General features: G+C 38.7%; 1 protein-coding gene across 1 annotated transcript in view; it reads right to left on the reverse strand.

The window, feature by feature from the left end:
- LOC135488049 (nuclear receptor subfamily 2 group E member 1-like) overlaps positions 1–15707 on the reverse strand; it is a 29250-nt gene extending 13543 nt beyond the window's left edge. Inside the window, exons 1-4 of the mRNA XM_064772435.1 lie at positions 15545–15707; positions 4991–5072; positions 3064–3082; positions 2481–2616 (exon numbers count right to left, since the gene is read on the reverse strand). Coding sequence (XP_064628505.1) covers positions 2481–2616; positions 3064–3082; positions 4991–5072; positions 15545–15587 — 280 coding nt within the window. The 5' untranslated portion in view covers positions 15588–15707. The remainder of the gene's footprint in view (positions 1–2480; positions 2617–3063; positions 3083–4990; positions 5073–15544) is intronic.
- Between the last annotated feature and the right edge of the window lie 1805 nt (positions 15708–17512).

The raw sequence follows: 17512 nt of genomic DNA on the forward strand, positions 1-17512 counted from the left end.
AAGGCATGCTTGGCCTGAGCATTACAATGGTAAGTTGATCCTATCGACAGGCAGCGCTGATGGCCCTGCCCACTCGTTACGCGGCATGCCACCATCGCTTCGAAATCACATCCTGATATTCGCAACTCGTCATGTTTAAATTTGATTTCTGTTTGGTTATGATTGGTGTATATTGCATGCAAGTCACTGACCAACTGAAGCACTGAGAACTAACTACGCCTGGACTTGTTAGCCTTAGTTCTCAGTGCTTGAATTGTCAACGGCTATCTTATTTCATTGCAAAAATCCATCGCAACAAATTTATACTAAAATTGCTGATTGTTGGCAAATGGATATCAGTTGGAATTTCATCCCAAGCAACACGGTTTGGTTTTAACATTGTGAAGAAAGTATGGAGTTACTGTTATGCATTCCGTTGGTTTCATACGAAAGTCCAGTGACGGAATTCACATACATTTAGCAAGTTTTTTTAACGGCAAATTTTCGTTATCTGCCCTGAGGAATAACAGTGATAAATGCAACAAGTACATGTATATAAAATCTGTTGATCGGTTACACTTTACAAAGGTTCACAATTGGGGTTAACTCTCCTGAAGAGTTATTTCCAATCTGTTCTGCTGCTTCCAGACACTCTCGCCGAGTAACTTTCTCGACCTTGATCTAAATTTGACAAGTGTAACTTGTCTAGAATTAGAAAAGTGTACTGATGGGGAATCATTGTCAAAATCACGACGTGACTTTCTAGAAATCACCTTATTAAGATCTGTATTTGGAGTGGAAATACAATTTGGATTTTTGAATTATTCTAAAGATCCTATCAGAGCTAGACTATGCCACCGTGGTGGGTCCTTAGATTTCATTTTGGGGCGAGTTAACTAACTCGTCACGGGGTGTAGCGTTTCCATGGTGATGACAGAGGACATCTTGCGAAACGTCAAGATGACATGTTCTGGGACAGTCCTGATTGAGTTGTCACAACCAGTGTCAGCAGGTTTTGTTAAACATTTTTCTGAAATAACTTCCCATTTTAGGACCATTTTGTGATTATTCAGACGTCAAGGTGAGAGATTAAGTGCAAGCGTTTTATGCTGTAAAAAGTTGCTTTGAATTGAATTCTTAACTTCGTCTTTTGACTTTGAACATATGCATTCATCGGTTGTTTTGATGAATTGAAAGGTGAAGAAAAAAGATGACGGTTAAGTCAGAAGTAGACCATGATATAACAATGTCATTTTGATATAAAATGTCCGATTATTGTTGGGATGTCTTCTTGTTAATGTTCTGGTATAAATTGGTCGATCTAGAGAAGTCGTAGAAACGCTTGGCAACCAAACTTGAAAAGGAATCTCACAGGTGTCAGAAAAGCACCCACAACAAGTTTGAAACAAATTACTCGGTGAAGATGATGGAATTCCATTCTTAAAATCGGAAGTAAATCGTTTTCAAATCGAACAAAAAAGACTACAAAAGGGCAGAGGAATCTTGAGTCATGACTTCGATAAGTCTGTAATTAGGAAAATAATGAAACACTTCAAGAAGAATGAGGCTATTTACGCCATATGTCACCCAAAGGAAGAGTCGACAAAAAGTAATGATCGGTCCTTGTCATCCTTTTCTTAAAGAGAGAAAGAATTGCGTCAGAACTTGACAACAGTATTGACCAAACAAAAAAATAACTTTCTGGAGATATCTCATGAGTGCCCATTCTGCATTCCTGTGGTATTCAAGACATGTCTAAGCCGACAAATGAAGCAATACTTAATTGACTCCTTTCATTTACTTTGATTGCTTTCACTGCTTTCATTTGAAACCGCCATTTTCGCGTCATATGACATCACGATTTGCGTCATGTGGCAGAGGATATCGTCTGATCTTTTCATGAAGACAAATATTGTGTGTCACTTGTCAGAGTTTGCTATTTTGGCTGGGATTGGGATATTCGAAAATATTTTGCCATTGGTAACTAATCCTTGATGACTAAGCTCTCTTGTATTCTGTTGGGCCCTTTACTACCGAAAAATGATTTCGCGGAAAGGAACATATTATCGTCACATTTACACATGCGCAATTACCTGATCGTAAAAACGATGATAAAAAGTACGATGTTTGAAAAGTGGGTAATTGCTGACAAGAAAACGATTGTCGATCCAATTAAATTGTTTGTTATCGTGTATAAGAGGTTAAAAGTTTACAAGAATAGAGTGGTAAATGAATTTAATTTGCCCATGCTCGAGTAAGCGAACCGACGAGAAAAAAACCCGAAACAATCAAACTTTAAGGGTAAACATAAGTGCCGGGAGGCATGAAGTTGCAGTACTTTTATAATATTCGAGTATACCTTTCAGTTAGAACAGAATTATGATTCCACCGATTCGATTATTAATTATGCTCCGAATGCAAACCCGAAGCTTCAGTTGTTCAATGTACCAACTACTCTCCTCATTGCCTTTAGTGCCATCCAAATTCATAAACACCCTTACCGTCTTTATTCATTCCTGCTTCTACACACTTTTTTAACCGGCATGCTCGGCATTGATTCCGATGTGTCTTGTCTACTGGGCATGCGCCCTGACCTCGTGATTTGCAAACGTACTGTCGATTCCGTCGAATTGAGCGCTGAAGGAGAATGCAAAATTAATGAGCAGATTGTCCAGATTAAGAGCTTGATATCGCAAAGAAAGATTACTTCACTAGCGGCAACTTTAGTACTTTAACAAATATATTTCAAGACCTTTAGACGAATACACTGCGACAGATCAGTGGAATTGACAATCAACATGACGACAGAGACATGCTGATTTTAAATAAAATAAAATTTGTTAGAAAATAAGTCAGTTATTGAAATATTCCAATTGATAAGTTGCTGTGGTCAAAGAATTGCCTCTGTGACTTAATATATACACCATTTGATTATAGTTGCACGATGAATAAAACATCCCTGACACTTGAACGGTAAGCATTGCTATAATCGTCACTCGCTGTGACAAAGTGTGTAATTTTCAAATTCCTTGAGATTGGCTTTCAGTTATTCGGAACTAATGTAACGCATTCGCTGAAACTTACCTTGAAGAATCCTGCACATCTGAAATTAGCAAGAGAAATAATGTTACAGGGTGGGGTGAACAATTAGTTTACTTTATGACAGGAATAATGCCACAGTCGCAGAGTAACAATACAGTTGCATTAAAAGGTGTTATTACGCTAAGATTCCCACACTTACGAGAAATTCTCACATTTTATTTTCGACTAAAATTCATGCAGGCATGTAAATCGCTACGATATTGGACCAATTAGCGCATATTAAGCCCATCGGAATGTTGGTTGGAGGAAGGGAGTACAACCAGACCCAACCCATGGTTCCTGAGCGACTTTCCCCCGGGGTCAGAGCGCGGCAATATTGTCAGCAGATTATGAATATGGTGTTGGATTGCGCGTGATGATGTCATGGAGATTGCAGCGGCCATATTGGAGGAGCGGTTCCCAGCTGTGGAAGACAGTTCACGACAGAACAAACATCCTCCCCCAAATAACGAAGTCAGGACCAGAACATTATCAATTGTCCACGGAACCCTACCTCATCATTACACCTTACGTAAGCACCCCTAAGGACCTTGCTGGTATGTCCCTAATTATATTTGACGGTAACTTTGTGCTTGGCTATTAGCGGACGCGTATTCACCCAGGTTTAACGTGTTGATTTTAGCTGGAACCCTGCAGAGATTCGCCTCCAACTGTGTGGCTTTTTGCACCGATGCTAAAACGATCTTGTCAAAAGGCATTGGGTAGTTAATCGGGACCTTAGCTATCGCAACTCAGTAACCTAATAGGCGTAATGATGCTGCGATATTCAATGTTATCGGTGAAGTTCTATGACTCGTTTTATCTCGAGCTTGAAGGGAATCTGTCACCGACTTTGTGCCAGCTACCAGGTGTTGAACGCACCATGCCCTGTTAAACCGCTTATAACCAATTTAAGCAATTTACATAAATTTGGATAAGAAGAAGGCGTGAAGGGGCAACAAATTATGAGATGAATTCATGGACGTGTTGGACGTCACTTGAATCTAAGATATAAGGTTAAGTTTTGACACTACACGAAAAGGCTATTCTATTACAATTTGAGGTATTTGAAGGTTACACTGGTGTCGGGTTAGGACAGAGGAGGTGTTGGGTTACTACATGGGGGATTATGACTTCAATGAATCTGACAAATGCTTCGAGCACTTATGCTGATGACATTTGGATATTTCATCCGGATTTAGAAATCATACCTTGAATAATCTGAAGCTGGTAAAAAGATTTCCCAAATATTTGTTCTCCTCCCAACAACCCTTTCGTTTTTGCACAGTCAAGAGACCTTTTCCTGTACAACTGATTCCTATTACTCCAACTCAACAAGTTTATACAGGTGTTGCAAGAAGAAGATATAGTGGTTACACTGGTATGCCGTAAGGGTCCATCCTATTGTAAAAGTTAGTGTCGTCACTTAAGATTTGAGTGTCATCAGCAAATAGTTCGAGACATATTATGCAATTTTCGGGATGCCTCTCTATGGCCGTTTCCAAGTGCGCTTCAGACAAGACGTAAACGTGGATAAATCATGTAATTAATTTCAAGGAATGATAATTGAATTGGCATAGCTTTTGAGAAACATCGATTGTAAGGTAAACCTTTGATTTTGTGGTATGTTGGTCATTTAACAATAAAATGGCTGCATTATCATTGTCCGCCGGTCATCGTCATCGTTTTAAGCTCCGGTCACACAACGTTACCAGGACGATACCATACCGACGATCACGTCTACATGTACGTAATGACAATGTCTGACTTGACATATCATTACAGACACCTTTGCGATTAGTTCACTTCTGAACTAGAGAACACCGGTGAAGCATAAAAACGACTTCAGATTGGCTAATGCGACCGGAAGTCACATGAGCCACATTGGTCCTACTGTATGGTTTCATTGGCCTTTGTAGTATTTACTTACCCATCACATGCATATATTCCATAATGTTTTCCCGATGAGTGATCTTGGCATACCACACATGGTATGTCCATAAGTATGCGACCTGAAGGAAGAAGAGTCAACAATGAAAGATTGCCGATGCAACAGATTGAGAAAAACAAGTGATGCCAACTTTTGCGAAACTTTCTGTACTGTTGCTGGACTATACCACATTGTATCTAATTTAATTATTTTTTTGTGCTAATTCTTGAACATAACTCTTTTTGCGATATTTAATCCCTTTGTCTTTGCTATTTTATTAATAAACTACTGAAATAATCTGAGCGCAGAGTATGGGCAAACTAATGAATATGAAGTTATGTAAGTTTATTTCTCAGAACATGCTCACATTTAAAAAATGATCTCCCATTGCAAAGTGTCATGATATTAATCACCGCGCCGCGACTTCCGCCCACTCATCATGTATTCATCCGCGGTGCGCCACTAACCCTTCCCGCTGCGCCGCGCATGACCCGATCACTTATGAACCGATGCAGAGTTACCGCAATGATTAATTCCTTGTCGCACTTTAATTGTTATGAGAGATTGATTTGATGTAATATTGATAACCGCATGCTGGGAGACATGGATCGGACGCAGACGTTTGCCTCATCAATACAACGTCTGCTTCCATTGGTGTATCAACAGATCGCAAACATAATATTAGAATGCTGATTGGAGTTAGCAAGAAATGAAAAAAAAACTTAAAATAATTTATGAAATTGTGCTGAAGCGCAAAGATAAACAGCTTCCAATCGTCTGTTGTTGACATTGGGGATTCTAATTTGACAAATTTATTGATTGTCCAATGAGAGCACATCATTTTTTTACCCGGGCCAAACCATTGATAGCCCATGGTAAAACATTTATCTCAGTGACAGGGTCTATGATGGAAATGTTTCATTGTGAATTGGCCTAGATTTCGGAACGATATCAGCATCTGCCTAGAGATGATAATCAATAAGAATATCATCAATTATAACATATTGTTATAACCGAGACTTGTTGCTGTCCAACGTTATGGTCATAAATAAGAATATGGACAATGTGATGAGAAGACACAAAACTCGACCACGCTAGGCTTATTACCTGGCTACTAAGCTTTAAGACTCGGATCAATAATCAGACAATATGAAATTGTAACTATCAGCTGGATGGCCCAACCGGATTAAACAGAGTCTACTAAATCAATCTATTAACAATGAATAATGTTGTGACAACAGGGACTGCCGGATGCGATGACGGGCCTATCGCGCCCTGGCGCGTTTACAACCCTTTAATTAAAGTTAACTGATAAATCGTGGCTAGTTTGTCAGAAGCAACATGTTACGTTCCCACCGTCGCTTTTGTCTCTCGAACTTTCCATTATCCGAGCAGACGATGAGACTTTTGTTGAACGAGAGTTTTGTTTACGATTCGGATTGTTGATCAATGGTGAAAACAGATGTCCACTTTAAGAAGAATAATAAAAGTCGCTGTCGTCTGGTCATGTTTCTGATATGTCGGGAAAATACTTGACAATGACAGTTGTCAATACCATGCTGCCTATATTCCTAACATCCTTTAGATCTTGAGGGAAGCCTGGTGAAAAAGGGTCCTGACATCTCAGTTCTTGGAACCGGCAGTCTGTAGGAATATGATTTCACCAGTAAAATCACTGTATCTTGTCCTTAAGAGAACATGCTTTTTTGACCAATGACAAAGCGCTCGAAGTGTGAATAAAGATGGACAGCAAGTGTTTTTACAATGTAGGTCATAATGTGGACAAACGTCACTCGACCGACAGTCAAATACATGAATCCAATTATAAAAACAATTGGTAGAACTTATCAAAATGGTCGCTAGATGAAAACTGGCCAATCGAGTTTCTTAATTTTGATCATTTGAGAAGGATTGATCCACCTTTTTTGATTAAATCATCATAATTTTCTCAAATTTGTCCTTGGATTGCGATTGGAGTCATGGAGTATGTTGCTGGGTTCTTTCTCAATGTTGACGTACACTTTTAGGGTAAATAAAGAAAAGGTTTTCCAAGTGAGCAGGCATATAACAACAGTATACCTTAGAGCCAGGATTATCCTCGATCGTGCATCATGTAAACCTCCCAAATGAAATGTTCAACAATATAACTGGACAATCATCATTTGAAATGAAGTATTAATGTTATAAAGCAACAAAACGGTCAATCATTTACATGGGTTTAACTCCATACGACTATTATTGTAAAGTCGTGTTCTGAAAAGCAATTTTCTATTAACTTTTTAACCCGAGTTTAAGAAAAAGCAACTTTGTATACACTCTTTGAATTTTCTAAAGTCTTAAATGAGATTAATAGGAATTGAACTTGCGACTCCTTTGATTTCTTAAAGTTAAGGAGCCGTAATCACCAATTAAAATCTCTTGTGCAACATCTAATCAATCGGCATATGTATTATTAGTTAGTATTACTGCCAGGTATAAATACAGAAAAGGGCCTAAGCAGTCCAATAAAAGCCCTAACGAGGATAAGATCTTTGTTGAACTTTTTCCTGTCAAAGTCCACACCTGTACTAAAAGGGCGCCCAGCTTTTCCCTCGCTTTACAACCCACTTGACCAAAGCTTAATTATTCATTTTATTTTAATACGGTTCTAACTCTACTAAAACGAGTTGTTCAAAGCTTGAAAAAGTCATTCTAAATCTTTAGGGATTAGGAATTTAATGCGATATGTAGCTTAGACTTGACATGATGTTACCACACCGATTGGGACTTGACCACGAAACTAATCAACCAGAAAAATAGGTGTTTAACTTGCATTAGCTTGAAGTCTAGACCCCCGAAAGAAAAATCACCATTTTCATAAGTTTGGACCTGTTTTTGATTTATTTTGCAAAATTAAAGATTCAAGTAATGGATTTGGCAAATGAAGTGCTATCCGACTTCCTTCGTAACTACTAAATTATCTCTACAAAAACTATCTGGAGCTGTTTGGGAGGACCAAAAACAGATGATAAGTCCATCTAAACATTGCTCAGCTTGGGCGAATGGGCAACCGTATCTAAATTTGATACTGGTCCTAGTAAGTATAGGAAAATGGACATCAACTCAGATTATATGTGGATTTGAAAGCAGAAAGTCAGTAAATGCCAAAAGAAAAAACAACGGGTAGTAAAAAACATTCTAATGCGCTGGAATGCGATTTGGGATCGATCAGCCACGCTGCTTTAACGATAGTGGCAGCGTTGACTCTATAGTCGTCCACTTGGAAAGAATCGCCAAAACTAAGCCAAGAAAATTATTCCAGTATAGTTAACCAGTGAATGATAGGTGTCAATAAGGCTTCTGATCTAATATTACTTGGGGTGATTGTTTATGATATTACTTGAGGTGATTGTTTATAAGGTATAAGTCTTCGAAACAAATTGAGCATATTAAACGTGCAATGGTGCGAGATCTCGCTGATTCTCCAGGGTTACGCTTTCCCTACGTTAGTTTAGAATAAAACCAAAGCCAACATACATGGTATTTGGTGGTCAGTTGGAAGGTCAGCCGGTAAAACAAGCTAAAGTTACGCGTATACACTTAATAAAGTATTGCTTTCTCAGTCTGGGAAAAGTCGATCATATCAACAGATAAGTCAATAAGATTATTGATGTCCGATTCTGTGGGCGTCCTAAGGAATGCAAGCCTTACACTGGCTACAAATACTTTCTTCATCTCGTGTTATAAACCGGAAAATCCAACTTATATTTTGTTTGCTACATTTTCAAGACGAAATGGTAAACGAAAAGGGAAATATGAGTTGAGGTTTGTCAAATCTTCGCCAAAGGATAAGAAATGACCTTGTTGATTTCTTCTTGTTGATTTCTCTAAGAAATCACTGAGTCACATGCATGAAGTATCATAAAGGAATAAACATAAATGTTTGACAGGAAATATTACGATCTTTTGAACAAAAAATCTACCTTTCAATGATATATTTATGTTTATTCCTTTGTGGTATTTGGTTTAGAACGTATACGCAAACATACGTGGCAGTTTTCTATGCATTCTCGACCTCTCTATACAACCACACCGTGAGAATCTAATTGGGATCAACAAGTTTACCAAATGACACATTTTCTGTCATCTAACAAAACACAGGTAAACAACAAACTTGACTATTTGGGGAATAAGCCTTGGTGTTACATGATATATTAAAAAGAAGACCTCTTAACTTTTTCCCATGGCAGACAAGGCTTCTTTGTTGATTTAAATCGTGGTAAAATTTCACAAAAGGGGAAGTTAGTTTAGTGACTTTTTAATACGAACGACACTGGGGTCAAAAATAGCTCGAAGGAATAAACGACAGGATAATAGAACAAGTTAAATTTGAACCAGTTTGGGATTAAAATGAACAAATAAATTTCTGGTGACCACGAGCAATTCTTTTGTGGTCAAATGAAAACGAACATGATTCGAATTGGCGGTTTTAAATCGTTGCATAGCTCTTGTTGTTTGATTACGTCACTTCCCCTCCGGATAGCAGACAGTATTTAGTTCCATTGCCACAGGCATTTGATAAAGCTGTCTGCCCAAACGCTCTAACTAACTTTATGACTTCAGCTTACTTCATGTTCCTCATTCATCGGGCTATAATGGGCTATTTCAGGAAACATGACGTAATGGCTTTCAGCCAATGAAAAACATGGTTAGATTCTGCCCGTCTTTTGTCAACAAAGATTAATTGTTAAAATGAAGTCCCATTCAAAATGTGTAAAATCACCAGACATATCATCTTAAATCGGATACATAGCCAATGGTGTAATTCGAGGATGTCTCTTGAAAGCTCTCCAAATCCCTGTGTTTGCTCATCGCTTGACATTTGTTTGGCTTCTCAATTGCCTGTGGCAAGCCATTTGTTGGGACTGATGCCCATGGAAACATACTCCCGGGGTTTGTAAAGTCAATGGCATGGGAAAAGCGAAACTAAAGACAGATTTTCCATTGGTCATTTAAATAATGAGTAGGAATGTAGTCATTCCCACCACACGTCATTGTGCTCTTCTGATATTTCTCCCACAAACGCATTAGAATGGATGAAACAATGGAGATAGCTTGACCAAGGGGGTGGCACTTGGTTGCGTCCTGGACTATTTGATGTGTTAAATTACCCAACCCCGTCCTGGCTATCCCTGCATCGAGTCATTTCTGACAGATTTAACAATGATTTCGAATTCAACTCACCGCGTAGTAAACCCAGTCACCCCCTAACCTTTCAGAAAAGTCAACATTGCGCACCTCCGTAAGACAAAGGAGGCAAATAATGTCTAATTGACGTTGAGGTATTACGCTTGCCTCGGGTTAAACATTGTTAAACCGACCTTGTACAAATCAAGCCAGATTTTTAGGAGCGGAGTCTGTTTTGGATTTGTAGGTAAGGTGCTCTCCAGCACACGCCTTGCGAGAGAATTGCGTCCGCTGTTATTGCCAAACAATACAAAATGATAGCGTCCTTCAATTTTACGACTTAAAACCACCTGAAAACCACATGACTACGAGGAGCGTATTCTAATTCGTATTTTACGACTCCGCGACTTTCAACAGGCACGCCGTGTACTTTTTGGATGGTATAGTTCGAATACGTGTGTAAACCGCAAGCGTTGACCCGGGATATTTGCCCGCGCGTCGCTGATGGGGGCATATTGTAACTCTTGTCAATCTATATCACTGCCAGAAGCATCGGGAGCCATTTAAGATGAATTTAAATAGCGACTAGTACATTATCATATCATGTATCTCAGCGCTATTGTTTTCTTTTACCGTCAAATCACAAGTCTACATGGGTGACTCGGATCCCGAGAGCTCACTCCATGAGACAATAAACACCACATTGTTCCCATATAAGAATCATAGACTTTCGAAACATTTCAGTCTCTCACAACACCTTAGGCTAATTGATCTTGCACCTTAAAATACTAGAATAATGCGCTAACAGAGAGACTTTGCCTAAAGTCTATACTTTCCCAGGCGCGGTATTATTTTGTCAATCTTTCGCCTCGTTTTACACCGAAGTATAACATATCTGCAAACAATTACCACTATAGCAAAATCGGCTCGGCAATTAGTAGTCACAAAGTGAAATCAAATCGCTCGGATTCGTAACATAGTTTTACCATTTTGGCCTCTGTCGCCTGTTGACATTGGTGTCATCTTACTGGGGTGAGAGGTATGGGAGAAAGGAAGGGGACCCAAGTTATGGAATACACAGTTGCTAGGCTCGGCCGATGAGAGAGCGAACGCTACCATATCTCATGGGTTTCAAATGCACAAATTGATTTACCAAGACAAAAACATGTATTAGTATAAATTCGTTTCGGTTTTTGATTTCGATATGTTACGCGTCATGAGGCGTTAAAGAATAATGAGTATTTTTAACATTGGAAAAGCCCCATTTTTTGCTAAAGAGCTTAATATAAAAGTATTCTTCAAATGACAATCTTTGGAAGCACGCATGCTAATGCAACTTGGCGGCCCAGCCTAAATTCCCGCAAATTCTCCTGGCCATTTCTTAGCCAATCAAAAGGTGTTTTACAGCGGCGATGGTTCAACCCCTGTACTGAGTATCGACATGTCCATCCCAAAGAAATGTGTATAAATATAAATGTGGGCTCATTTTGTCAGCCTCGGCGGACTAAACAGGCATGAACGTGACCAAGGGATCAGAGAAAAAATCTCTAAAACTATGGATACATATATTTCACATTTTCTTCAGATGACGTTGCATTTGATGATTCATTGATAGTGATTATAACAAAAACCCAACAGATCACATACCGCAGATTTGTATTCAGTTCAGGTGCTATACAGATAACGGTGACACAATGGTGGGTTTGATGCCCAGCTGGCCAGTTCCCATGAGAGATGGGCATGAAGGGCATCATCAACAGGTCGCAGAATGGTGAGGAATATCGATCGGAATTAGGAAGAAGAGGTTGTTGGGTGTCTCAAGTACTCTTAAATCAGTTAATTTGAGATCCACCAGATTTTAGTCTGACAATCAGTGCGTTATATTTTTGTTGTGGGCATCTTAAGTGCATATTTATACCAGATTTGAGTCTGAACTTATTTTTCGAAGTCTCAACAAGTCGTCAGTTATCGATTGGACACTGAAACTGTTGGTTGCTGGGGATATGTGGCCACCTGAGAACAGTAAGTTGTATCTAGTTATTAGGATAGTATGCAAATACATGTAGTTTTATTGCAGTCCAGCCACAGATGTCTTCTTTGATTTATCCTCAATCGCAATTAATTTAAATTTACGTCAAACATCGAAAAAATATATTGAGGTGTTTTAATAATAAAAAGGAAAGGATGTATTATATATTGACATATTCAAAAACATGTTGATTTGCATGTTTTATGGTTACCTCACACGTGGCAGGTTATTGCGAAATGATACCGCAAGCGCATGGTATTATTTGTTCTCAGCTTATCGCCTCCTCTGAGCTGTGTACCAAAGGAAAGCGAGGAGTATCCAAACATCCAATGTACATGGCAACAAGTTGAAATGGACAATCAATCATTCCATTTAACTTAAATTACCAATATCGCTTCCTGAATGAGGCTGGAACACGTCAGATTATGTTCCATGTTTGAATTGTCAATTCGCAATCGATTTTATGCGGTGACAATTTCACATCGTGACTTGGACTGATAATAGGCAGGATTTGCAAGCCTTAAGAACGGCGAAGTACAATTTACGAAGGCCAGTGGTGTCATCATGTCCTGAACGAACTCATTTAAACGACACTCGTAATTCGGAATCAGGGATCTCATAAAAATAACATCTCAATCGAGGTCAACGAAACCGAAGGTAGTCCCTTTTGGATTAAAAGAGCACAAGACACTCCAGCTTCCACCATTCAAGAGTACTTGGCCCGATACCTGCGACCACGAAGACTTGTAAAATCACCGGCGAAATCAGCGGCAAACTTCAGTACGTCTCCTCTTCATGTCAGCAACAATCTCAACGATGTCACTAACTCCGCAATATGGCAACTTACAGCATCTTGACCTGATTTCAAAGGACCACACCATACATACCATCCCATCACATGGTTGTGAAGTCATCAATGTATATCGTGTACAATTCGTACAGAAATGCATTGATGATTTGGGTCAGCTTGCATGGAATTGGATTTCGTTACAACGACCTCAGCTGTACCCCCTTCAGATGGCCATTTGGACACTCTTTCCACTCAGGCCTAGATTCGTGTTTGACATTACACGGTTTAATATGACTATAAAATTGTGATATGTCATGCAGTCAATGGTCCTTCTTACTGCCTTCTACGGCCAGTCACTTTGGTGAAATTTTCAAAACGGTGACAAGAGCTCTCTCAGTTCGCCCCTACCACCTACAGTGTCAAGCATTTTGTCAAGTAGTGAGTTTCAAGTTGATGGTGTGTTGTCAATGTTTACCTCTATGGTGTCCTACAATACTCAGAAGGCCTCTTCTTTAACTATTACATAGGAAAGCACAGCCAATGGAGCATTCAATATCGTGTGGAGGTGTTAATGAAAAAAACCCAACACAACTTCCCCGTTTGGCTAAAAATGCATGTCAACAGTGCTTACAGCAAAGCTGTCTGTTTGCGAGGAACTTTACAATTGCCAAAAATTAAGATATTCGAATAACGTCCCATTTTCAAGTATAACCGCAAAAATATGTAAGGCGAGCCTGTGAACTTGATAAGAGTCATCATGTATATATTCCACCAAATAAAAGATGTAAAAATTTATGAGATTATAGTCTCATACACGTATAGATGTCTGATGATATAATTGTGAAGTCCATGATGATAATACATGTACATTGTATTTTAGAAAACCTCTCAGTAACAGGCGGCACGACACGGTGCATAATCAATTAAAGTTCCGCGGTACATGCATTTTAATCAAAATTAATATATAACGTCCAGTGGCTAAAACTAGATTATTTTTTTGTGTGATTCGTACATTTAACTGTCTCACTTTCTAAGTGAACCACCGATAGGTTGATGATAAGAAGGCTTTTTTTTATTGGCAAGACAGCCCGAGGGTAAAAGTGACGGCAAATCGGTGACTAACGATAAAATATTTCCTTGCCATATGAATTATGAGTAATGATTATTTTAAAATTGATAGCGGATGTTATCTTTCGAGTTTACAGCGTAGGTGGTGGGCAAGATTGGTCATAATCGCCAGGGGTCCGATGACATAGTGAACCAATAGCAAAAGAGCCTACCAAAGAATGATAAAGCCGAACTTGTGGAAGATTTTGATATCGACTTATCAAAAGAGACAAAACAATCTCTGTAGTTATCACATTTGAAAGTTGAAAATCTATGTTTGTGAATTGTGACAGTACCACAACTACTCATTTTTTTGGTAAAAACCTGTCAATTCAAAAATATTTTGTTTTTGGCAACTATTGTTTTTGATGCTATGTGTAACCAGCTATTAGGTATACTATGTGGCAACAAGTTAAGTAGGTATCAATTAGCAGAATTTTTTGAGATTGACATTTTAACAAAATCTCACAGATCATTCTAACATTTGTCTATGATTTGTTAAATTATCATGTGAAATTCGAAATTTCACTCAACAAAGTTAAATACATGCGATTCGATATTGAAACTGTTTTTTCTCTTGAGTTATATCATTGAGACGCACTTTTATTGGGTTACGACAAATCTAATGAGCCTTGTGTCATTAAAGAAGGTCGGAGCAACTTCAAACAATTTATAACATGTTCATGTTGCCTAAAAGGGGTACACCTCTACAAATGTCGCCAAAGAAGCGTAATCTACGGAATTGGTATCAATTATTAGCCGGTGACCATCATCAGTTCCGAATTTTTATTCATGTTGAACACGTATTTAAGTAAAGAAGGGCGGGGAGAATTTGGTCATGGGTTTTGAAAAGGTACATCGAAAATATTAGCAAAATATCGCGAAACTGTCGTAATTTATGGGAATGACATCTTAATGAAATTTGTCGTTATAGTGAGGATTACCTAGCGATCCAAAGTTGAAAAGTATTCAAAGTTTCCGGCGATAAAACATGATGATTAGGTACATATACGGTAAGTAAAGAAGAGATAATCTTTGTACTTCGAAATATTTACAAAATATCGTATATCGTAATATATGGGAATAACATCATAATAATGAGAGGAAATTCGGCGCCAGTGATCCTAACTTCCAAAGTATTGAAGAATTTGACGATGATAATATATGATGAACAAGTAATTAAACAAGGGTTCTCAAAATGGTGGTGAGAATTGAGCCATGTGTTTTGAAAAGGTTTGAAAAGGTTTGAAAATATCGTAAAAATATCGCAATATATGAGAATGACATCATAATCATGGGGATGCAATTCTGCATAAGTGATCCAAAGTTTCAAAGTATGAAACAAAAACATGATGAACATGTCAGTAAAAAGTGATGAATTCTCTCCAATTGGCGGTGAGAATTTAGTCGTGTGTTTTGATAAACCACGCGGGACTTGATCGGCCGAGAAAGTGACACTTACTTGAGGTTGTTTGAAGCTTGTTCATCATGGCGTTTTGGGTCATCGCCCCAACTATCAAAAAGTCCCGCAAAATGTTAAGTCCGGAGAAGATTTCGATGAAATGATAACTAAGTCCGTAAAGTGAGTGTTCCTCTTGCGGATATCATCGAAAGAAGTGGTCTTGAGCAATGCGAATACGCGACTGAATGGCCTAAGTTGGGATTGAGAGTGTCTTTCTACATGTTTAAGCCGGACGCCTGTGATTGGCTACAACGGAACAATACCAGGCATGCCTTGGGCGCAAATATAATATTCTCTCTCAACGCACTGGTTATTAGTGGCTCTGTTTGTCGCATTTTGTGAAAAGATTTGACAATGGATTTCCCACCCAACTAACTAGCGATAATTTCGAAACAGTCAAATGCCGATGCGATCGACCCGCTGGACAGGGGAGTTGCTTTGCGGTCGTTTGACAACTCTGTCGTGGGTGTGCTCCCAAGCGGTATTTTGATACATGCACATCTACACTTCATACTTCTCCTCTAAACTCATCTATGCGAAAAAGCTACAGTTCCAATAGATTTATCCTGATACTATATATCAAAATGTTTTGTAACCGAATTTCTCATGGTCACAGATGCTTCAGAACAACGTACCTATAATTTGGTTTTTATGAGAACATGAAACTTACTTTAATTCGGACAACTTCTTAGGTAAGCCAGTTTCGAGATGAAGTTACTAAACTAGGGTACTTCTAAGACATAAAAAGAAAGAAAAGAAATCTCTTGGCAAAAGGTAAAGTAGCTGTCCCCTCTTTTTTATATTTCGATACTATTCTGATGATATTTGAAAAAAACGTATATTTCTTTGGATATCTTTTTGGCGACATCTTGTCTTCGTATCAAAGATGCCAGAAGCGATCACATACATCGGGATAAAAATACGCTCAAGGCCTATAGAGATGACATTTTGTCCCATCTCCTTCCATTATGTAACTGACCTGGTGACACCAGAAGAATAGATGCAATTACACTTGATGAATCACAGCATTTCATGAGGTAATCGTTGTAATCACTATCTTGAGATCGAGTCCCGGTTAATAGGTTTCGCAGACATGTTTTTGCCTGATTTTGAACCAGTCGAACGATGGCTTCCAATATCTTTGCTCGTTTGCAATCAGTTAATTCTGTATTATATGGTTCTGTCGTCTATACGAATACTTTGCACCACTGCTCGGCGTACAGACTGTCGGTCTATCTTGTGCCATTTACGGTTTCATTTGTTATGTTTATCAGAATATGCTTGAGCCACGACAAACCACCTGTATTCGGCACCTTAGTCTTTTCCCTCTGATGTTGCCTTTCACAGTAATCACAGTTACTTATAATATATATAATTGATGTTTTCTAGACTATGTGACTCCGAGTTATTATAAACATGAAATTAAGTAATAACAATCACTTTAGAAAGCCATCGTAAATGTACGTAGGAACCGTATCGTTACTTGCGCGGCATTTTGTAGAAGATTTTCATGTTATTTTCTCAATACATTGCAGGATACGCCCAGGCCGCCAAAAAAAGTCCTAACTGCGTATAGGAGATGGAGACAGATTGCCGAAACCACACCAACATTGCCCAGGAGTGTTGGCTGGGGAAAGCTTGTGGCCGCTTGCTGCGAAGCCGAATGATGACGATATTCAACGACTTATCTCAATTTTCAACGTGTATTTCCGTGCCTGCTTTCTCTCTCCTTCATTACTATTCAGTTAACGTCTTGATTAAACTGTGTGTCACTGAGGAAACCATCGCTTTGTTTTTGTAAACTTTCCTTTATGTGCTAACGTGGTACACCGGCAACACAACTAGCAACTTTAGAAGCTTCCGCCAATGGGGCAGTGTTAGAAACCAATGACATGGACAGAATATTTTATAAAGTGCTAAACATTCTCAAAGGGAAGAAAAATAACTCATGAAGAGCTGTGTCGAGGT

The sequence above is a fragment of the Lineus longissimus genome, chromosome 5, assembly GCF_910592395.1.
Source record: "Lineus longissimus chromosome 5, tnLinLong1.2, whole genome shotgun sequence".
In the NCBI taxonomy this organism is placed as follows: Eukaryota; Metazoa; Nemertea; class Pilidiophora; order Heteronemertea; family Lineidae; genus Lineus; species Lineus longissimus.